This window comes from Cryptotermes secundus, unplaced genomic scaffold (genome assembly GCF_002891405.2).
Source record: "Cryptotermes secundus unplaced genomic scaffold, Csec_1.0 scaffold88, whole genome shotgun sequence".
Classification (NCBI taxonomy): domain Eukaryota; kingdom Metazoa; phylum Arthropoda; class Insecta; order Blattodea; family Kalotermitidae; genus Cryptotermes; species Cryptotermes secundus.
Window position 1 is genome coordinate 1,897,224 of NW_019724585.1, and position 24,448 is coordinate 1,921,671.

General features: G+C 37.2%; 1 protein-coding gene across 4 annotated transcripts in view; it reads left to right on the top strand.

Annotated features, from left to right (window-relative positions):
* LOC111862293 (signal transducing adapter molecule 1) overlaps nt 1-24,448 on the top strand; it is a 30,962-nt gene that overhangs the window by 2,943 nt on the left and 3,571 nt on the right. For 2 of the 4 annotated variants that reach the window (XM_023847558.2, XM_033750610.1), the window contains exons 2-10: nt 6,817-6,977; nt 7,909-8,160; nt 9,057-9,132; nt 10,622-10,801; nt 12,220-12,336; nt 16,558-16,660; nt 17,597-17,670; nt 21,419-21,624; nt 22,471-22,733. In XM_023847558.2, the coding sequence (XP_023703326.1) occupies nt 6,817-6,977; nt 7,909-8,160; nt 9,057-9,132; nt 10,622-10,801; nt 12,220-12,336; nt 16,558-16,660; nt 17,597-17,670; nt 21,419-21,624; nt 22,471-22,733 (1,432 nt within the window). The remainder of the gene's footprint in view (nt 1-6,816; nt 6,978-7,908; nt 8,161-9,056; nt 9,133-10,621; nt 10,802-12,219; nt 12,337-16,557; nt 16,661-17,596; nt 17,671-21,418; nt 21,625-22,470; nt 22,734-24,448) is intronic. The other 2 variants (XM_023847560.2, XM_023847559.2) reach the window with 2 other exon arrangements.

The following is a 24,448-nucleotide window of genomic DNA, read 5'->3' on the forward strand; positions in this document are numbered from 1 at the left end:
ACATAATTTCAATAAGAATGACTGGAAACATGCATAATTACATTTAACAATAGGAATAAACCCTAGGAAAAAAATATGACATGTCATAGAAATCCGGGCCCTATGCATGATTCTCGTAAAGCACCGCCTAATGTATATTGTGTATGTTTCTGGTGTTGTATAAGTGGTTTCAGCCATGTTAATTTTTTAGCAGTGGAGAATACTGTATGGAAGACATACATAATGGGGGAATTTGTAATTAACCCCCTTCCAAAATCTGCATAGTTTTTGTACTGTGTAAGGTTTTTATAGCTATTACTGCATTGCCTTACATTAATGGAAACTTGTCATAAACCTCATTTTTTATTATGTTTCACCTAGACTTACACCTAAGATTTTTCATTTTCCATCTCATTCTAGGTGAATAATATTGCTAGTAGTTTAATTGGTAAATTCTCGTGTATTTGTTCCAGTCATATGAGTTGAGACATATTATTGATATTGCTTTTGTTTAAAAGTTAGATTTTGCAATATGTGTCCGAATTGTTAACGTATTCAAATTGTTGAGTGTAGTAAACCACATATTTTAGTCTTTTGTTCTGTTTTAAATTGAAATTAGAATATTGGTACACAAATTAAAACTATATTGTGCCATAGAAAAGTTTCCTTAATGATAAAAGATGCCAGGTAGGGAAATGACATGAGCTCATATTGGGAGACCACTCTTTCACAAAAGACATAATTATCTGACAGATTTGTAAATAGATTGTGGCAGAGAGTGAAGTGCAGATGACTGTTTTGAGGGATCACTAAAAATGAAGTGCCACAATTTGTTGTTCAGTATAATGATACCGTATTTACGCATGTATAGGCTGCAGCACAATTTTCAGACAGAAATTATAGAAAAAATAATTTTCTTGGAATATTATTTCAGGAGTAGAACACCCTGTGTTACTAATTATGAATATAATTTTTTTAAATGAAGTGTGATTTCGAATATAAGCCGCACCCCAGTTTTACCTCTTGAATTTTTGGCAAAAAATGTGCGGCCTATACATGTGTAAATACGGTACTTCATGGATCTTTTAAATAGGCTTGGGCAATGTAACATGGGACAATTTGTATCATTTAAACAAACAGTACAAATGATACCCATGTCCAGTAGATAATAATTTTGAAAATTTGGCCTTTTTTTTAGCATTTACTGTACTAAGAGGAATTATACATGAGAAAATAGTAAATGATAACTTCCCACTTAGTGAAGTAGCCTCAACTGGAACTAGAGTAAAATCTGTGTTACTGATATTTATGCAGCTGCTATTGAAAGCTGACTAATTCATTTGAATATTCTGATAAATTTTAACATATTTATTTTGAAGTGTCATTTCTTGATGGTAACCTGATTATTCCTAACACTGCATTCACCCTGAAATGTCTTCTGTGCTTTATGCTGGGGGTGGGTGCTGTAAGCATGATGTAGATATGTTTATGCGAGAGGAAGCAGTCGTAGCCAGTTTCTGAATATAATTCCTTTAGTGTAAGTTAGCAGTGACAATTCAAAGAGAAGTAGCAGATGTGTGTTAGAATGGACATACATATTAGTTTTAATACTGAGCCAGTGTGACATAAGTTTTCTGTTCATTGCCTTCAGAAATGTCAGGGTAACTACTCAACCTAACCTGGTATATAAAAATTTATAAAAGTAGAATGTTGATTTCAGTCACCAGAGCTCAAAGAATTTCATGTTCCATAATCACCACAGGAACACCCAGTATTATCTGGAAAATTGTAAGGTTTGTATATTCATATATGAAATTTTTCAAAATTTGAAGCCTGTGGTTCTTATCTCATCATGAAGATTAAGTTTCTGATCAAATCATTCCATCCATTATGATTGGCAGAACTTCTGATTCTAAATTAATCATGGAATGTCCTTTTATTGTGGTTTATTTTGAACATGTTCATTTTTTAATGACTGCCTCTGTGGTCTAGTGGTCAGAGGTCTGGGTTCGATTCCTGGTGCTACCAGATTTTCTGAGAAGTGGTGGATATGGAACAGGGTCCACTCAGCCTCATGAGGATAAGTGAGGAGCTGTTTCAAGGAAATGGTGGCTCTGGTCTAGAAAACCGAAATTAACGGCTGTGGGTATCCATTGCGCTGACCATGCGACACCCTCTATCCTCTAAAGTTGGCAGTAACTTCGCTGACAAGCGGCAGTTGTTCAGTCAGTATAGTTCACTTGTAGACTAAAACCATGGAGATTTTTTTTTACATGTTCTTTAGCTCTTATCAGGATGTTAAATTGCAACATATATCACACCCTGATAATAGTACAGTTATCCAGTAGCCAAGTGTGTGGAATTCTCATCTAACTGACAAAAGTTAGAGGAAGAAAGTGCCATTTTTATAAAGTTAGGCATAAACAAGTATGCAATGTGCACATGTTCATCTGCGACACAAGTTTTCCACCACTAGCAGTGCTGTCATCTTCCTTCATGGAGGTGCCATCATAGCAGAGGCTACTTAAATTTGTGATCATGTTACAGTATACGTATGCAAAATATTTCCTCCGTTAATCTGCTGTGTCACCTAGGAAGACTCCAGTGCAGGAACGAAAGTGAAAATGTATGGTTTTTACTTTGTATTGGGTTTCTATAAGCGTTTTTCTCATGCAGCTGGCAAACCGCATTCCTTGTATATGCCAGGTAATGTGGAGTTTACTTAACTGAACTTTCGTGTGTCCTATGAAAATAATGTGTATTTATAATGGAGACTCCAAAAGTTCCATAACCTGTACTGCTGTCAGACTTTTCTTGTAGAAAAACACAAGATAGTTAAAGTAAATACGTTTGATGACACATATAGCAAGTGTGCTGGGTTGAACGTGTCATCTTTAGCTGTTTACAAACTGTGCAAGTTGTGTTTAAGATGCCAAAAATCAAATAGAAGTTTCTTGGAATATGTGAGCAGATTTAATTGAGTTCACATCTTCACACCTTGCTTCTAATTTACAATTTAGGCTATGTAAACCATAGAATGTTATATGTCTGGAAGTGATAATGTTATGTTTATGTTGTGTGGGTATACGAATGTGAAAACCCCTTGTCTCCTTCAAATCAAGTCCAGTCCAGTAAATTGCTGTTGGCACTTGCCAGCACAGTGATTCTTGGTTCCAAGCCCCATGGGACTCATGACCATATTTTACTGTCTTACGAGTCTGGGAGCCTTTAGAACTCACCCCTGACTTATGCCAGTAGTCATAACTCTGTGTCTAAAGTGACAATTTGATGTTCATGGCGTGTGTATATATGAAAGTGAGAACCTGTTGTCCCCTTGCTTCTAATGCCTCTAGTTCTAATTATTCCTCTAAAGTTTCCTATTTTCATGTAGAATTAAATATAGGATTATGTTGTTAACAGACTGTTTTTTCTTAAGTTCTGTTTTGTATTTCTTGCTTACTGAAAAGCCAGGTTTCTGTTTTACCTTTTCCAAAAAATATTTATCTCTGATTGCAAAGCACGTAAAATGGGTTTTCTAGAGATTGACCTTCATGCCCTTAAAATGCTGCCTAGAAAATATGTCAAAGAATCCTTTCAGTGTGAAGGCTTCTACCATAGATTCACAACTAACTATAGCTCCATGGATATTTGGAGCAGCTGTTACTCATTCAGCTGGTCAAAGAATTCCCTGCTTTTTACAGAAACCCGAGGGGTCACTACCGTGTTCACAAGAGCCCTGTTGCCAGACTTTATTCTGAACCAGTCCAAGTGAGTTCACATTCTCAGACCCCATCACTATACAGGTGTCCCACGTGTTTTGTGCCATACTTCAGGAGTGTACTCAGGGTTCCCTATAGAACAACTTTGAAATAGGAACCCATGTCCACAAACGTAAAATAGCAGTGCTAAGGCGGCATTTGATATCATTTTGTTTAAACTTGGCGCCTCAATATTGAAGAGCATGCACAGGCATATTACCCCCTCCAAACTCTTAAGACTCACCTGCTAGAGTAGATGTTGGAATTGTCGCCCTCCATTTTCAGTGCATGTGTTACATCTATGAAAGAAACTTTGGTGCACCCTTTCAAATATTCCAGGTGTCTCATGGATCATGTCACATGCAACAAGTATTCTGGCCAACAGCTTGAATTCATTATCCACAGGCATGTCGTAGATCAGGCTTTTCACATGGCCCCAGACGAAATAGTCCAGAGGTGTCAAGTCTGGGAATCGAGATGGCCACGGCACTGGACCTCCTCTTCCTATCCAATGATCATGAAAAGCAGCATCCAGGTAGTCTCGTGATACAATGCTGAAGTGTGCCGGCACTCTGTCATGCTGTATCCACATTTGCCTCTGCACAATCAGTGGCATGTCTTCTAGCAAAGTGGGAAGGATACGTTCGAGGAACCCCTTGTAAAAGAGCCCATTGAGTCTTGGTGGTAGGAGGAAAGGCCCAATCAAATGATCGCCAATGATGCCTGCCCAGACATTGACAGAAAATTGTGCCTGGTTGTAACCAACTACAGTAACATGAGGATTTTCGTCAGCCCAAACGTGGCTGTTTTGACAGTTGAACCAGCTATCCCTTGTAAACTGCACTTTATCTGTGAATAACACATGATTCAGGAAGTTGGGCTGATGTAAACACTGGTTCAGTATCCACTGACAGAATTGAACTCATGGTATGGAGTCAGCTGGACCTGTGTCGTGTACTCACATTGGATGATACGGATAAAGTTGTTGATCATGCAGGATCCTCCAAACGCTTGATTTTGATGTCCCCACAATCTAGGTAATGGCATGAGTGCTGGTGGCTGGCTGTTCCTCTATGCAATGCAACTAGCGCTGCTATTTTACGTTTGCGGACATGGGTTCCTATTTCAAAGCTATTCTACAGGGAACCCTCAGTACGCTCCTGAAGTATGGCACCAAAATCATGGGATACTCTGTATAAGACATTTTAATATTATCTTCCCATCTATGCCTCAGAAATGTAGATTATTATTAGTTTTATTTTTGGGGTGTGGGGGGGGGGGGTGAGACTGAGTCTGCTTGGTATGTCGGCCACTGACTGGCCTATTGTACCAGTCTTGTATGATAGATGATGAGTGTGGAGCATTTGGTGGAATGAGAAGTGGCAGGGAAAACTGAAGTACTTGGAAGAAACCTGCTGCACTTTGTCCACCACAAATCCCACATGCCTTAACCTGGGCTCAAACCCAAGCTGCCAGGGTGGGAAGCGTGCAGCTAACTGCCTGAGTTATGGCATGGCCTGTAGATTATTATTAAATTCTAGCCCATATCAGTGCTTTTTCCATATATTTGCAGCTACATTTCACAAGGACAGAAAGAACTTTTATGTCTGCAAGAATAAGAGTAATATTTCTAAAATGGCTTAATTTTTATACATTTCCATTTTGCATAATTGCCTTCCTTCTTACTGGTCACCAGCAATGCTGTGATTGTTATTGTACAGTACACTGTGTCAACTGGTCTGATTTCTAGTTTGTCTGAGACTGTATTTGCTTGACCTTTGAACTGTGACCCTGTCACCACAGTTGTTTTAAATTGTTCTTCAAAGTGAGGTATGAGAGACTTACAGTTATGTAAGTAGACATGTAATGTATATCCATGATAGGAGGAAAATCCTGGCAAAGTGAATTGATGACATGTTGGAGCACTGATTAAGTCCTGTGAAATGAGAGTGAAAGTTATGTTTTTCTTTCCACAGTAGTTGTTCATAGGAATTTTATAGATAGAAACATAAAAATTGTATGAGGTTTGAGGTTCTCACTGCAGTGAGTGTTAACATTATGACTCCTGGGTTGTAGATTGGTAGACTGTTACCATGTTTCAGAGGAACCTGCTCTGTAATCTTTAGGGTAGAAGTATTGGATTTTGATGTCTGATCAAAATGGAGAACAAAATACTTTGAAACAGAATTAACAAAGAGCAGTATTTTTTTTTTTTGCCAGTGAGAGGTTGAAAATGAGTAGAAACTGCACCAAGAGTTTCACAAATATGAACCAAGTGTGAGCATAAATATTAAATTTTTCTTTTGAAATGCCATTTGTACATACTACATTTCAGACTGCTTTTGTTAATAAAGAAAAAATGTATATGGGGTTTGGATTGGTAATTGGATTTATTGAACTCTTACAGTTCACTAGAGCACACAGTTAAGTCTTCACTGCCTGTTATGTCTTCACCAGTGTTCTAGTAATGCCTTCCAATGGTGGACGTTCCCCTTTCTCTGGGTTCGAAACTCTCCCCTGCCTCAGCTACAGCAATTCTCATCTAACTAACTCTGACGAACTGAACAGTCACTAACTCCTGCTTATAACATCTTGACACAGATTGCATAGAAAACACAACTGTTCTGTTTCAGTGCAGTTGTTGTGTTCATGTCTGTTGACGGAGTTGTTACCTAGCAGTGGCTGTTGTATAGCCGCTTATTTTGTGGTAGTTGACTAGCAGTGGGTCCACATGCCATTGAAGAATTATGAGCAGCAGTAACTTAGCAAAGGGAATAGCTGTGGACTGGATTAGTGTATTTTGATCCCCTACTGGCAGCAATTTCTCTTCTTGTCACTATGTAGAGACAGACTGTTGATTCCATCCAGCTGCCTGTCCAGTGAGTGGGGGAGGGGGGAGTTAAAGCCACTTTAGTACTCATAAAATGCTTATACGCCAACATCTGAAGTAGGGGTTTAAGAGAATGTGAAGTGTTACTTCCACTGCCATTGTAATGTCTGGAATTGGTACTAAGTGGGAAAACTTTGGCCTTCATTTTATTATTTAAGAATTACTAATGCAGTTCTTTCTATATTTCAGATAAAGCAACTGATGAGAAGAACACATCAGAAGAATGGGGCCTAATTATGGATATCTGTGACAAAGTTGGAAATTCTCCTATCCATGCAAAAGACTGTTTAAGATCAATTGTAAGGCGTCTGAACCATCAAGACCCTCACATAGTGATGCAGGCAATCACGGTAACTCAGGATTTGTTTCTTCCTAATTATGTCTTCATAATCTTTGCAGAGCTAAGAAACTGATTAACCTTTAATGTGTGATGAATCACTCATATGGTAAAACGTTTTCTCATTTACAGTTTAGTTTAAACATCTTACTTAAAATACAGATTGGAAATTAATGTTCATTGTGATTTTAATTATATTTTTGTTTATGAATACAGTTGTATTAAGTAAAGGTTGTGATGTAATGGTTATCACCTCTGCTATGAGGTATGTCAGAAGAAAGAAATTGGTGTGCAGTAGTAATTTGTCCATGAACATACAAGCCAGTAAAAAAAAAAAAAAACTGTGGTTTTAGTCCTCAAGCGAACTATATTGACCGAGTGACTGCCATTTGTCATTGAAGTTATTACCAAATTTAGCAGATAGAGGGTGTCGTATGGTCGGTGCAATGAATTCTCATGGCCATTAATCTCAGTTTTCTAGACCAGAGCTGCTATTTCCTTGAAGTAGCTCCTCAGTTATCCTCATGAGGCTGAGTGGACTCCATTGCAGACCCAGTACTTCTCAGAAAATCTGGTAGTGCTGGGAATTGAACCCAGGATCTCTGGATCTGTAGCCAGGAACTCTGACCACTAGACCACAGAGGCAGTCTACAAGCCAGTCTCCCAACAGAAATTTATTTCTCCAAGTCCTGTAACTCTGAAGACCTAGGAACAAATGTCCAGGGTACAGGTTTTAACCTCCTTTCATCTGAATTCAACATTTTATAATGAATATTTTCAGTTGCGTGGAATTTGATATTCTGTCATCTGTGACTATATGAACTTATGAGAGGTCAGTGTCACTGCCACTTTCTCACCACGACCATTCTTCTCTCCTGATCTACATCACATTTCTTGACAAGTGTATGCTAAGGAGAATGTGTGTTTTTGTCAATCTGTTTCAGTTACTTGATGCATGTGTAAGCAATTGTGGGAAGACTTTTCATCTAGAAGTAGCATCCCGAGATTTTGAAACTGAGTTTCGAAAACTCCTCAGCAGAAGTCAGCCAAAAGTAGCTGAAAAGTTGCGACAGCTGCTGAAGAAATGGGCTGAGGGTGATTTCAGAAATGATACTCAGCTGAATCTTATCCCATCACTATATGCAAAACTAAAACAAGAAGGGATCGACTTCACAGTGAACTCAGAGACGGTAAAGGTTAAGAAAATTCCATTTATATTAAAAATAAATTGAAGTATAGTAAGTGGTGGCATTACTGTATATTCAGAGTCAGCCCCTAACAGAAATAAGTACCAGGAATCTTCCTGGGGGGTAAAGAGAGGCCAGTGCATAATGCTGACATCCTTACTGCCATCTGTCAGCCAATTGACTAGATAATATGGGACCTTCAGTGTCTCACAACCCTATGGGCCTCAGTTGCATGTTACAGGGATAGGTTTACCTTTACCTTTAGAAGTTATAGAATTCAGAATTATATGCCACTGGGGCCAATTAAGCATTTATGAATGTGTATCAGTGACAGTTCAGAAGGGAAATGTCAGAGTTCACATTTTTAAACCCATTGTTGTTTGCGACTTAATGTTCTCATGGTGGTGACTATGAAGAGTACTGCTTCCAGGATGTGACACCATGCAATCTGATAGGAGTTTCCTGACAGTTTGGAAGATGTTTAACTTGCTTGCTTGCTCAGTGTAAAATTTTGAATATGGAAGCAGCATGTTCCTCGGAAATGTTAGCAAACCTCTGTGGGACTACATGGCATCACATCACAAAAGATAGCACTGTCAGTTGTTATGTCATCATAATCTTGAGATTTCTTCATCTCTTTTAAGGTCCAAATGTTCTTTTCTTTGCTCAAAAACAGGCTCAGTAATCTTCCTTTAGGATGAGAATTCAGTTTCTGCACCTATATAAGATGATAAAAATTATGGTTTTTGTATTTTAGTCTTTAGTGTTTTAGATATGAGACAGGAAGTTAAAAAAGAATGAGACTAAGTTTAGAATAAGTTTTATTAAAACTTTTGTTCATTTTCCTTTAGTGGTCACCCACCAGAAAAATCCAATTTTATTCCAGTAACATTGCTCTGTTACAGTCAAGACAGCAAGTTCCAGTAAGCCGAGATCCAAATGTTGTGTCTAGTCAGCAGGAAGAAGATGATATTGCTAAAGGTATGTTATATTGAAACAGAAGGACAGACATGCTTTCACTGAAGGAAGCTTTGCTATATTGGAAGTGATCCATAGAATTTTCACTATCCCACTACCAAAATTAATATGTCAACGAAAATCCACCAGAGGTAACATGCAACTTTGAACTTTGTTGCCATGTAATGAGAGAAAGCCCAACCCCAGCATGGAACAAATACATTTTCATTAATAATTTATATAATTGAGAATGCAGCTTACTGAGTTTGTGCAGAATTGTAAATTTCATACAAAATTTTATACCTACAGGAAAGGAAGTCTTTGACTTTGAAAATGGAGATGACAGGTTCATTGGAAATATTACTGACCATCTACCAAGCTCTGTGATTGTCACATACCAAGACCTGCAGCAGTGAGATTTCATATTTTGTTTCGGAGTTTTCTCTAATGTTAATTTTCTTTTCTGTTAACTTACACTGCCAGAAATTCTCTTAACTGTTTGATGCAGACATTTAAATATGCTGTGGTAGTATTTCATTTACATTCCTTTAATTTTTTTGAAGTGAAATGTTCAAAGAACTTCATTATTAATTATGTATATGAGATAATTTTTTAAAGTTTTCACACACAGCTGAAAAAATTATTATTTTATAACTTACCTTCTTAACTGAACATTCTGTATATGCATGAAGAAAGCAACCAGATTAGAGGTGGAGATCTGTGTGATTGCTCTTGAAACGCTCATCCAAACACAACTTTACTTCACATTCACTGCACTGATAAATTGCCTTCGTTTTTCCTATTTTGAGCACCTGCCATATCTGCGTGGCTTAGCCATCTTTTTTTGTGGTGGAAATTCACTGTAAGAATGATGTTCATTCTTTCTGTTTGGAGCTGGTTCAGTTGGACAGCCACATACAGGGCAAGAGACCGCAGAACCTTGTGTCCCTCTGAGACCTTGTATTAAGAGGAACCTGAATTTCAGAGGGTCTTTTCTTTGGGGGTCCATGGACTGGTATCATTATGGATAACTACATTGAGTAACCTTCTGAATAATTTGATGTACCACTTACAAGATTCCTTTTGCTCAAGCAAGTGAGGCTGTAGCATCTGATCTCTGAGATGAATTACTCCCATGTTCGGATTGTATTCTTACACTGCTGCATGTTTCATCTCTTCGTTATTTGCCTTATTTACTTTGGAGTACAGTTCATCTTTATGGTGTGTTGACATGATAACCACCTACTTATTCTGCCATACGTGTACCCCTACATTCCTTGAATGTTGATCACAGGGCAGGGAGCTTTTCCTGTTAGTATGCTAAGTGCATACATAATTTGTGCCTTTGGATTTCAAGAATTGGACCACCTCTGAAGAATTGTAAAAAAAATTGTCTACCCAGAGAGTGGCCATGATTGAGATTTTCCACCGGCTCTATAACAAATGCTGTTGTTATGTTGGCATTGTTAAATATATAAGAATCAGTGAGTCAGTCAGTAAACGTTGGTTTCAGCTATTGAATTATCACTGAAGGAGACACAACATTCCCCTAAGGTTCAGAGTAGTTTGTACCCATCTACGAATGTTTCATCAAGTGGGGCTTCCGTATCTGCGGAAGCAAGAAAGGTGCGAGCACTCTATGATTTTGAAGCAGCTGAAGACAATGAACTCACTTTCACAGCTGGAGAAATCAGTAAGTGGACGTGCTCAAGATTTTTATGGTACACAATGACAAATTCAACTAGAAGCTAAACAGCTACATCTTAGGGCCTCACATTGTGAGAGGCCTCGAGAAATAACTTAAATATATATTTTTGTTTTGGTTATTTTACTTTAAAAGCTTCAACTAGAAGCTAAACAGCTACATCTTAGGGCCTCACATTGTGAGAGGCCTCGAGAAATAACTTAAGCATATATTTTTATTTTGGTTATTTTACTTTAAAAGCTTCAGTTTGGCTTGTCACTATGAAGTAAAGTATTAAGGAAATGATACAGTAGTAAAGCAAGTGTCACATAACTTCGAACAAGGCCAAGAGTAACCTTGAATGCGCAGAAGAAAAATTTCAGATAAGGGGGTGGGTTCAAGGGTGTGAAAAGTGACAGGTGGCCAGTTGTACAGACAACTTTACTATTGGCCTTCTTTGAAGTTACATGACACTTGCTTTAAAACTTCCTAATTTATAAGGACCATTTTTTGTTCCATTATGAGTTTCTGATCATGTGCAAGTAAATATTTTAATATTTCTGTTTCAGTTGTTCTTCCTGTAATTGTTTTGTTATGTAGCCTCCCACACATGGCATAGCTTAGGATCCCATCATGCCTAAATACATAGCTGATAGTATTTATGTATGCTTATTTTTATATGATGAAATAAAGAAATGTGATAAATTGCAGCTGTCTCTACATAATTATCTCAGTTTTGTGTGTAAACAGAAACTCTGTTGAGTCCATTTGACAGTAATTGTTATGCAGTAACAGAGTGATAGCCTGTTTACCAAATTTCTTTGCTATGAATGTTTCTGGAAATATCATTACTAGCTTAGTTATTCCAAATGTACAGACATGACTTATCTCTGGTATGAACTTCGTAGATAAAGACTTTCAGTTACTGTCTTTTTTATGTTCCTTGTAGGTTCTGCTATGTTTTTAAGACAAACAGATTCTCTCTAATATAAAGATTTTTTTTACATGATACACTTTAGATCAAATACCACAGTTGTTAGCACTCATGCTTTGTATTTGTGGGTTAAATTCTGGTCCTGAAGATGGGCTATCCTGATGAGGTTTCTGTTATGTTGGCAACTCTCAGATACTGAAATATAATGTTAGAGTTGGCAACTTCATTGTAAACAATTTAAGAACTAGGTTATGTCTTGTTACCTAAGTNATTAAATTCTGGTCCTGAAGATGGGCTATCCTGATGAGGTTTCCTATATTTTTCTTATCTTCAAGCAAATATTGTATTAATGCTTTAAAATAGGTCACAACCACTTTTCTTCATGTCCTTCTCATTTCGTAATTCATGGTCAGTTTGCTTTCATGTCATACAATCTGCAGTTATGAAAATGTCAGTATGTAAACTAAAATTATTTCATCTTTCTTGCTTACAGTTCATGTACTAGATGATTCAGATCCTAATTGGTGGAAAGGCTATAACTACCGAGGGGAAGGCCTGTTCCCAGCGAATTTTGTTACAGCAGACTTATCAGTTGAGCCTGAACAGTTCAGTAAGTTTGTAATTGTCTGTCTCCTTGATAACCTTGACTGAAGATAAAATGCTTTATGATTTTTATAAGCCATAACATGCTTAGCTTAAGGCTTTTATTGCAGTTTTGGATGTCTCATTTAGCGTGATGCATGTTTATTCCTGATACAAGTCTGATACTCCTGTTGCAGTTCTACTCTTGAAGCAGTTATTAATCTGTTTTTGCAAATCTGATAACCCCGCATAAAGCTTTAAATTGTTTTCCCATATTGTTTTAAAAGTAAATGTGAATTACTTACATGCCCTGAATTTGAATCTAAACAGAGTCCTGTTTCTAGCTTTTAAATATCTATTTCCTAAGTCTTTCACATCACAATATAAATTGCCCTCACACCAACCATTAGCTGTATAGAAGCTTAAAGCCTGGCTTTTAATTGGAAGGGCTCTGGTACATACCATATTTATGCCTCGTAACATTGCATATTAACAAAGTGTAATATCCTTATGAGTCACCACCACTTACATGGCAAAAGCATGGAGGAAATATTGTAGACAATGAGAGAATGAAAGCAGGCATTTATCTTGGAAGTAGAACATTCTAAAAGGAATGGTTTCAAAGCCCCCCCCCCCAAAATAAATGAACAGAAAACCATTAGTCCAGAATCTTTTATTTTATGGTCTGTTATATAAAAATGTGTGAAATTGCAGCTTTACCTGTTGTTTTATGTTTTTCAAGCTCTATTTGTTACTCTGAGGGAAGAGCATAGATTGGAGATTGTACAGTGGATATTATTTGGACCTAAGGCAGAGGATAAGAAAATAATGAAGTGATACTTTATAATTTCTATTCTCCACCCAGTATTTTTATGATATTTAAATATAGGAAGATTAAATGGACGGATGTCTAAGCATGCGTGGAAACTGTGTTAGGTCATAAATCCACAACAGGGGAATAGACCCTTGGGGAGACATAGGCATGTATTACAGGATAGTATTCAAATGGTCTTAGAGAAAGTTTGTGAACAAATACACTGCATTCTTCTCACCCAGGAGAGGGTCTTAACTGACTAATTACCAAAAATTCCTTTACCATGGAGATTTTTAAAATAGAAATCCAGATAATTTTAGTAAATACATGTTCTCTAGTTTTGTGGGTACATTGCCACCACAGCATGGTACATCCGTATTTGGAGGAGATGGCCTCCAGATGTGTTTTTGTTATGTTTGTTTTGGTTGGGGTGTCTCATGCCTAGGTTTATATTATATTCACTATTATGTAGTGTGCCATTTATGAAGTTTAGTTTCTTTTCCTTTGGTTCTTTTGTTATTGGACATGTGTTGTGCACTCCGTTTGTTCGGTAGTTAATACTTGATTTTTATATTCATATGAGTGACAGGAGTTATTTTGTATCATGATATCTGTTTGTGTATGTTTTCTATATATTATGAATTCTAGCTTTGTTTTCTTACAGTGTATTGTAAGATCCAGGAAATTAATGGAGCTATGTTGTTCTTTTTCAGTGGTGAATTTTACATTTGTTTGTTGTTTATTGAATTTGACCAAGGCTTTGTCTATATATGTTTTATTGTGGTTTTAAATTATGAGAATATGATCAACATATTTAAAATATCCAATTATTTTATATTTCATTAACGTTATATATGTCTTTATGTTCCTTATGTTGGATATATATTTCAGCCAGTATTTCAGATGGCTAATCCCTTGGCTTATTTATAGTATTCTTTTGTCAAATTGGAAGTAATTTTGTTCCATCGCTGTTTTTACAATTGTAAACGATTGTAAGTATTGTAACTTTACAGTGTACAGTAACTGACTTGTCCTATATCATGTAACAATGATCTATAGAGACGAAATAAATAATATATGTATTATGTATTTTTGCTTAGTTTTAACAATTTCTGGATTAGTTATTAATATGTTATTTATTAAGCTTATGACATCTGAATGTGTTATGTTAGTGTACATATTTTGTATGTCAAATGAACACATTCTCATATCTTCTTAATTTCCATTGATTGTTAGCCTGTAGCTGGGTGCATAGGGTTATGAATGTTGTATGCATGTGGTAGGTGTAGGTTATTGTGTAATATGTTAAGTATTTCACTAGTTTGTGTGCTGGTGCAGTGTTCCAGTTAATTATTGGTCTGATAGGTATGTTTTTTTTTGTGTATTTTTATTGTGGCATGAAGATTTGGGGCCATGGGGGTTCATGTTATTGTAGTTTCATCTGTTTTCTTTTGTATAATATTGTGACATTATTACATTGTTTTAGTGTTTTTTTATAGTTTTTTTTGGTAGTTTTGTGTAGAATTGTTGTTGAGTATTATAAATTGATTATCTTGTATAACTTGTTTACTTTTTATATGTATTTTTCTCTTTTATGGCCGTGGTATTTCCTTTGTTCATTTTCGTTGTGGTGAGTTCATTTTCTGTTAATTTGTTTCTTATTCTGTTATTAATTTCCATTCTTTTTGCCTCCTATACTGTTTTTATTATCTTCCTGGTCAATCCTTTTGATAGTTTTTGTGACCATATGAAGTGGAAAATATGAATAATATAAAAGAGACTCTGTCGATGTTTTGAGGAACAAAGGAAAACATAATATGTATATGGAAGGAAAAATTAATGACATTGAGACAAACAGCAAGATCAAAACTTATCTAGGATTTGTGTAGAAGCATAAATTATTTTAAGAAGGGTTACCAATATGGAACCATCTTGATAGAGGATGAGAGGGGTTATCTAATTGCAGATTTCCACAGTAATTTTAATAGGTCAAAGAATTACATCTGTCACATATTGAATGTTCTTGGAATTGACTATGTCAGGCTGACTGAAATACATAGAGCTGAGCCACTAGTATCTGAGTTTCTTTTGTATAGTTTGGCATTAAATAATTGAAAAGGTGGTCTTTATAGCTCACCAGATACTGATCAAATTCCAACAGATTTTATCCAGACACTAAGTGGAACATGTTCAGAGATCCAGTGTCTTATTAATTGTATTTGGAACATGAAAGAAGTGCCCTGGCATTGGAAAAAATCTCGTATGGTATTTTGCCGATTTATAAAATGAGCAATAAAGCCGTCTGTACTAATTGTCAAGTCGTATTGCTGTTTTCACCTTCATACCAAATTTTATCAAACATTCCTCTTTCAAGGCTAACTTCAAGCATAGATGAAATTTTTGGGATTGTCAGTGTGGATTTTGACACAACACATCAGCTACAAATCAGATATTTTGCATTTATCAGATACTGGAGAACAAATCTGTGTACAATAAGACTGCATATCATCTATTTATGGACTCTAAGAAAGCCTGTGATTCAGTTAGCATTCTTATTGAAATCCATGTTGCCCTTTTGTTGCATATATTGCCTTATCAGAATGGTCTGAAATAAAGAGATGCTTTGTCACCATTGCTTTTCAACTTTACTTTAGAACATGCTGGTAGGAAGATCCAAGAAAATCAGGACAGACTGAAATTCACTGGACACGTCAGCTTTTTGCCTATGCAGTTATGTTAACTAATTGGGAAAAAACAAGTACCATGAAGGTAAACATAAAAGCTCTGTATTTGGGAACAGCACAGTAAATGCCTTTAAGAAGTAGTTGCAGGTTGTTGGAAGCTTGCTGCCATTCAGTTCAGAATCTCTTACCTTTCCGTGTCCTATTTAAAGTTATAAAGATTAAAGAAGACTCTAATATTGGCTTTAGCTGTAGTTTTGTATGGATGACAAACTTGGACATCTCATATTAAGGAAAGAACATGGATTGGGCGCGTTTGAGAACAGTATGCTGGGGAGAATATTCAAATCTAAGAAGGAAGAAGAGATAGGAGGCCAGAGAAAATTGTAGTTATACTTTCCACCAGGTATAATGTTCAAATCAAGGAGACAGATGTGAGTGGGACTTGTATACAGGGAGAGAATTTGTATGAAGTTTGTTTAGAAAACCTGAAAGGACAAGACCAGTAGGAAGACCTGGACATACGGGAGAGGAAAATGTGAAATTCAATCCAGAAGAAACAGGGTGGGGTAGTGGGAGTTGGTTTAATTTGGCTTAGGATAGGGACAGATAGCAGGCTTTTGTGGACATGACAGTAAACCTTTGGACTGCATGAAACGCAGGGAATTTATTGACTAATGACTAGTAGCTTTCCAAAAAATATTATGTTCCATGGAGTTCATTAGTTAAATGTTTACTATTCATGTGTTATCAGAATTGGACCAGCCCCGGAAGTCAGTTCAGTTCAGCGAGGCTGTGCAAGTGAAAACTGTTGAGGAACCGCAGGAAGTGGAAATCAATGAGGAGAAGATTGACAGGTGGGATCGTAATGATTCTCTAAACGTTCATGATGATGGTTGATTTATTACATCACAATTATGTGGCATCTTGTCCTTATGTACAGTATGTTACCGTTTATCCATGCACAAATTGTCCAGTTTGTGGCTTATCTGTACTGCTTTCTTAGGCTTACACACAACCCTGCAGAGTGCTTATTAAATTTGTTCAGTCTGCCTGTATGCCTAAAACAACTTGAGAGCTGCTGGACGGATTTGATGAAATCTGATGTCGGAGAATTTTACAAATAATGCGTAGGTGTCAAAGTTCTCATCAGAAAGTTTTAATGGCCACTTTACATTGCAACCTTTCTGCATTTCTACGTGTATCCCAACCATAACTTGCTAAGTATTTACGAGAGTGAACAACATATTAAAGAAAAGTTATAGAGAAACACATGTTTTATGGTCAGTACTTTTTTTTCCGCAGGTTTTTGTGGCTTCTGTGATGATTAAAGAAGTTGTACTCTACATGTATGTTTCCAGATTTCTGTATTAAATAATATCTTGGATTGTTCATGTTTTTGATCATTTATGCATTTTTTATCCTTCGTGGTGTACACCCTACATCTGTGCAACATGAACATTCTTTACTGTGGTCAGCTGACTACAATCCAATAAACTGTAAAGGCTGAACGCTCTGTAGGGACAGATGGTTTGGCACTAGATGGAGGAATAATAATAAAATGAAGTAGGCTGTCGGTGAAATTCAGTTGCCTCAGGAGAGGGTCCTGTGATGGACTTTAATGAATGCAGAAATGTACCTTCAGATTCAGTGAAAGCAAGGATTGCTGGGTCAGCTGAATAAGTATCAAGCTTTTCAAGAATGGAGTTAATTTACTTTGTAAATATAGCAAGTAGCAAGTCAGGAAATGCCACAAGATTGTTCATCAGTATGATAATCTACTTGTTACACAGGTTACTGCATCTTCTCCATGAGGCAGACCCAACAGAGAATCACTCTGACAGTGATGAAATGTTGAACCTAGAAGGTGAGTTGTATTAAAATATGAAATCAGATAAGCCTCATTATATATACTTTGTTGTATTTTCTGTCCCTGTCTATCCATGTACTAATAATTTATAAAATTACGCATGAATATTGGTGAAATGAGTCTCAGATCAGACTTTCTCAGTTGTTTGATCCATTGGTTTTTATGAAGAATTTCTACACCACATAAAGTATGTCATATTAATATTTACAACTTTAGCTTAACTTTTTTTTTGTTATATGTATTTAATGAAATATAAACAAAATAATACATTATTCTGAATTAGTTTTATTGACAGTAGACTTTTATATTCTTCTGCATTACAATTTTCTGCAATGAGTTCAGCACAAGATAGATGGCAGAGAAATTATGAATACAGTGAAATTTGCTTATGTCTACAATTAGTGAACATTCATTCATTCATTCATTCATTATTGGAGGGGGTCGGTTTCCCAGTTGTTGGTCTATTGTACATACCCCTTTGATATTCTACCAGTCGCCATACCCTTCCGGTACTGGTGCTTGCTATCAGCCCTGTTCAGCCAGCGAGTTCAGCCCCTCTACTGGCAGTGGTACCTAATACTTCCCCATCTACCAGAGGCATTGAAAACCACTTGGGCAGGAAACTTTTTACCTAATTTTGCCCAGAGGTCTAGAGACATGAGGATCTTTTATGTGCCATAAATCTACGACACGGGACCCACGGCTAAAAGTCCTTCCTGGAGGACTTGTTCCCTGAATTTTTCCGCCCTTAAAAATTCCACGACCTCTGCCGGGTTTGAACCCGCGTACGTTGAGTCATGAGGTGGGAACGTTACCCCTAGACTACGGAGGCCACTGTTAGTGAACATTAAAACCATAAAAGAATGAATATTTGCAAAGAATAAATTTGGGAAATACGTGTACACCACTAAATTGCACCTTTTTTTATGCATAATCCAACAAATGTCAGTGCTCTTGAACTTAAAACCTCAGTGTGTGGATCTTTCTGTCAGTGTAAGTACATTTTAACACACTTCTAGATGTTTTGTATTGCCAATTCTTTCATGCATCTGCATATATGACCATCACTTTAAGATAAAAATCTAGGTTATTCCTCTGCTTAATTATGTGCAGCATCATGAAGATATATGAATAAGTGAAGCTTTAGCTCCATTCACATCCTAGATGTAGGTGGAAAAGGGCCCATAGGTGCAAGGTTGGGTGGCCCACAGAGGTGACCTACATAAGGCGATTTAGAGAGGATTCCTTGCTCCTGCCTGGAGTTGAACCCTAGTCATTGAGCCTATAACAAGTAACTATGTAAACCGAGCTATTCCAGCTGCTGCTTTCACTTCACTCTCTCTCTCTGAACAGAAATTGTAGTAGTATTTAATAGTAACTCCACCAAAAGAAATTCTGAGTTTACTGGTCCTTCAGTTAAAGAAAATAATGAAACGAGGGACTTGTGACGGGATGTAAACATTTCATGGAAAATGGGCTAGTCATGAATGTCCTAAACCATGCCACCCTAAATCTCTAGCTCCATCTCCTGTGTGTTTTATGTGGTTAATTTAAGTAATGTGTCTATTTCACTCTTACCGACTGAACATCATGACTGAAACACTGAAATTTGAGAATGCTCTTGTGATATTTAAATATAGTCAGAATACATGTTGGGCATTTATGAAATCCCCCCCTCCTCCTTGATATTAATATGGGGGCACATGGTAGTGTAGTTGGTTGAGGCACTATGCTACAAGCCAGAAGGTCTTGGGTTCAGTTCATGATGAGGTCATTGGATTTTTCAATTGACCTAATCCTTCCAGCCACACTGTGGCCCAGAGGTCGGTTCACCCTCTAACAAAAATGAGTACCAGGAATCTTCCCAGGTTTAAAGGGTGATCTGCATGTAAGGCTGACAAACTCACCACCATCTTTGAGCTAACTGTCCATGAAATGTGGGAGCCTCAACATCTCACAACCCTATGGGACATCTACAACCTCTTAGAGGGCTGGCTTTACCTGTACCTTTAACATTGATACTAATATATCGTTTGTAGTGTTATTAGTTTGTTCAGTATATGAAAGAAGCAATTATAAACTTTAGTAAAGTAGTGAAGGAAATGGGACTTACAATCAGTCTTGCAAAACCTAGATGGATGGAAGTAATGAAAAGGCCATATAATTCAAGAATGCTTAAAGTGAATGATCAGGAATTTGAAAGGGTGAGAGAATTCAGATATCTTGAATCTGCTCTGACAGAAGACAGTGTCACTGTTGAAAGAAAACAGAGAATTGTAGTGGAAAATCTAGCTAGTTATGGCCTAAAAACAATTAAGTTCATGATATTTAGGGAAACAGATGAAATAAGGTACTTGTATTGTCCATACTTGCCTATGGAAGTGAAAGCTGGTCCCTAAAAAGAAAGTATGAAAATATGTTCTGAATCTTTTAAAGAAGGATATTAAGTAGAATGTATGGCTGAATTAAGGAAAATGGTATGTGGAGATCAAAGTAAGCGTGAACTTTATAAATTATATAATGAACCAGATATAGTAAAAGTGATCAAAGTAGGGCAGTTGAGATGGCTGGGACACCTTTTTAGAATGCAGGAGCAGGAATGTTGCAGGAAGTTAACACTACATTAACCAGAGGATACTTGACATGTAAGCAGACCTGCCATCAGGTGGCTGGATTCAGTAGAAGAAGATTTGAAGACAATGGGCGTTAGAAATTGGAAGTGAAAATCGTGGGATCAGGGCCAGTGGAGAGCAATCGTAAAAGAGGGCAAGGTTTGTCAAGGACTGTAGCACTCACTGAAGAAGAAAAAGAAGAAGAAGATGTATTTTTAAGAATATATACTTTGTTATAATATTAGAGTCTTCATATATTCCGGATGGCCGAAGTTCTGACTTCTATGGCACAGCTTTGTTTCTTTTGTATCCACTTTAGAGGAACAACATGGCCACTACTACCCTTGTTTCTCATCTTGATAATTTTTCGTGTTCAAGCATTTTCTGTCTGTTCACCATACCAGAGATATTCCAAGACTTCTTTTTCCTCTAATTGATGGTTTAAGATCTTTTTCTAATCTTGCAAGAACTCATCTTGTTGGCATGTTCTGTCTACAGTATTTTGTATTCTCTAAATTATGTTATATGCAGAATATATAGCTGTCCTGTAATTTCTCAATTTCTTTTTCAGTCTGACAGAATGTATCCTGCAGTCAGTATTTCTCATTTTTAATATATTCCTAATATACTCCACCTTTTTAGAACAGGCATTGACAATTTTTTGTTTCATCCTGGTCCATCACACTAACAGTATTATAAACGGTTAATTAATTCCATCCAGTGTGACTGATGATCACACTGGACAGAATTAATTAACCTTATATGGCATTGAAAATCTTTAATATCTTATTTTTCTGGCATGTTTATTATGTATTAGTCAGTTATGAAACTGCAAATGTATTGAATTTTTCAGTACTACATGTGAAGGGCATACAGAAATATGAGGAATAATATGAACATAGCTCATGTTCACACACTGCTTTACAGTAATATATGATTTGGTATGATATACTGAACTGTGTTCAGTGTTCTACCACGTAGAAGAGGTTGAGAAGTGCTGATATGCTCTACAAATAGTACATATATGATGGTGTCATTCAAGAAAGAGACTATTGGAAGTCTGTTGTGACTTCATTTAACTGTACTATGCTTATAGCAGAATTAATTTCCTTTATGGATACTTTACCTTCCAGAACAAGTGAATGCAATGGGGCCATTGATAGACCAGGAGTTGGAAAGAGTGGATCGCAAACATGCCCAGCTCACCCAGTTGAGTTCTGATCTTGTTGAAGCTTTGAATCTGTATCATACACTAATGCGGGAACCTGGAGCCCCCCAGCCGTATCACACTCTGCCGAAGCAGGTGAATTATGGTTATCCTCCACCTCCAGCAGCTCATGTAAGTAACGTGTGTGCGCACGCGCACGTGTGCATTGGCTGCCTAACAGGAATAGGCTGGAGAGAGAAATTTCATAATAAAGACCATCCTTTTTTGTACTTTTCACCTATTGTTAAGGTGATTAAATCAAGAAGGATGAAATGGGCAGAACATGTAGTATTATCATATGAGAAACACATGAAATTTTAGTCATAGAGGGTATGGGTATGGAATATGTTTGTGTGGCAACATGCATGCCTGTGTGTGTCAAGATTGGTACTTTGCTTTTTGCCAACAATTGCCTTACAGATAGAGCTGTATGGAAAAGTACATTCCCATGAATCTGAATTTAAGATTCACATGTCACACCAAATATTTTCTCTTCTTGTGCAGTGTGTGGCATAAATGTTCAAAAGCTTGAAAATATATTGTAATTCTTGATCAACTTTTATCATGAAACAGACTTGGAATACACTGCTCCTGATATACAGATTTTTGCATGAATTGTTTTGTGAGACTCATTGAAAGATGACTGCCATTTTCATTTCTTTTGCTTTTACTGGAATACCCATGTCTCATCAATAGTTAAGTTCCCCCCCCCCGCTCTGTCTTTTCTCGCGTCTTTGTNAGTTTTATCAGTTCATTTATTGCTTTTTGTCTACATATAATTGTACACTGTAATTATATTTTACAGTTTATCTGTATAAGTTCATTTATTGCTTTTTGAGTGCATGTAATTGTGCGCTGTAATTATATTTTGCAGTTTATCTGCAATTCACAGCTTAGAATTGTAAATCCTGCTGTTTGTATTCTTTAACGAAAACAGATGTGGCGATTCATATTCACAAGCAATTTCTGTGTCTGTAGCTGTATAATGGAATTCAGGCAGGCTCATCATTTGGAGTCTCTCACCATTATTCATTGGCTCCTGGTCACGATCAGTTTGTAATGGGTGGGCCTTCTGGTCCCAGTTCCATGACACTACCACCGCATTTTCATCAAATGGCTTCACTGCCTTCCGGAGTAGGAGTTCCAGTTCCTGGAGCCAGCCACCGGCCCGATGAACAGCAGAGACTGCAACGGCAGCAGCCACAGCCTCCTACAGGAACACCCAATCCTTTTCCCCCCAGGTAAGCAATAAAGGTAAAGTTCTCCCTGTACATAGCCAACAGCTGACATATGTTGAAAGTATATACCTTTATAGGAATTCATGTATCTGACAACATGTGATATGCTGTCTCTTTATCTGGACATAATAGTGAAACATATGGAAAGAATGGTTTTCCTAATATAAGGTTCTTAGGTTTATCCAGAGGATCTGTCCAGGTCCGAGGCTTTGTGTTCATTTTTGTAACAGGATTATTTTTTATGCTGAGGAGTTGTTAGCCCCACGCCCAATCCCTAAGCTGGAGGACCACCCCTTGTCAACTGTCCGCAACTGCTTATTCAGTATATTCACAGCTTCCCTCCATACCTGGAGGGCGTCTTGTCCCTCTGCAACCTGAGGACGTGCTATTCCATGATGACAAGGGACCCACCTAACACAGAGAAAATTAAGTATATGTTGCTGTCTCATCACCAAAATGCAGGACAAAATCATGACATAAAGATAGGAAACAGATGTTTTGAAAATGTGGCACAGTTCAGATACTTGGGAACAACGATAACAGATCAAAACCTGATTCAGGAAGAAATTAAAAGGAGATCGAACTTGGGCAATGCTTGCTACCATTCAATCCAGAACATATTGTCTTCTCATCTGCTGTACAAAAACATAAAAATTAGAATATACAGAACTATAATTTTGCCTGTGGTTATGTATGGGTGTGAAACTTGGTCTCTGACATTAAGGGAGGAACATAGACTGAGGGTGTTTGAGAACAGGGCGTTGAGGAGAATATTTGGACCAGATGAAGCGACAGGAGGTTGGAGAAAACTGTATAATGAGGAGCTTCATAACTTGTACTTTTCTCCAAGTAAAGTTAGAATGATCAAGTGAAGGAGGATGAGGTGGGAAGAGTATGTAGCACAAATGGGGAAGATGAGAAATGCATATAGGATATTGGTGGGAAAGCCAGAAAGAAGGAAACGACTGGGAAGACCAAGGCATAGGTGGGTGGACAATATTAGAATGGATCTTAGAGAGGTAGGATGGGATGGTATGGATTGGATTGATCTGGCTCAGGATAGGGACCAATGGAGGCTCTTGTGAACACGGTAATGTAACTTTGGGTTCCATAAAAGGCTGGGAAATTCTTGAGTAACTACAGAATTGGCGGCTCCTCAAGAAGGGCTCAGCTCCATGAGTAAGTAAGTAAGTAAGTAAGTAAGTAAGTAAAGTTCTTATGTTTTTTTGTTTGTTTGTTTACCCATGATTGCTGCAAAGGAAATGAATCATATTGTAGATTGTGTAGATCATTGTGTCTTTAAGTACACCCACCTGTTTTCCCAAAGGAAAATCATGCAAACTTTGGTGCATCCAAGAGCTACTGGCTCATTGCCCTTGAGATAAACTCACTTAAACAGCCGTGTCATTGCTGTCGCTGTTAGACCACAACCTTTCCCCATCATTAGCTTTGGGTTTGTCTATTCCTGCTCTGTTTCCCACATAACCAGACCTATTTAGGTGACATGCTTAACGACCACAGCTTGATCTCAAGGGCAAACTCTAGCTTGTTCCAGGAAGAGCATGTAAATAAAAAATCAACAGGAGTGTCTTATGGGAATGCTGGCTTCCCATACTTAATTGATGAATTGTATGGTTTCAGAACAATGAAAGTTGATTCCTTAAATGTACCAGTGTACACCCATATAACTAATTCAATTTAGAAATACTGGGTTTTTT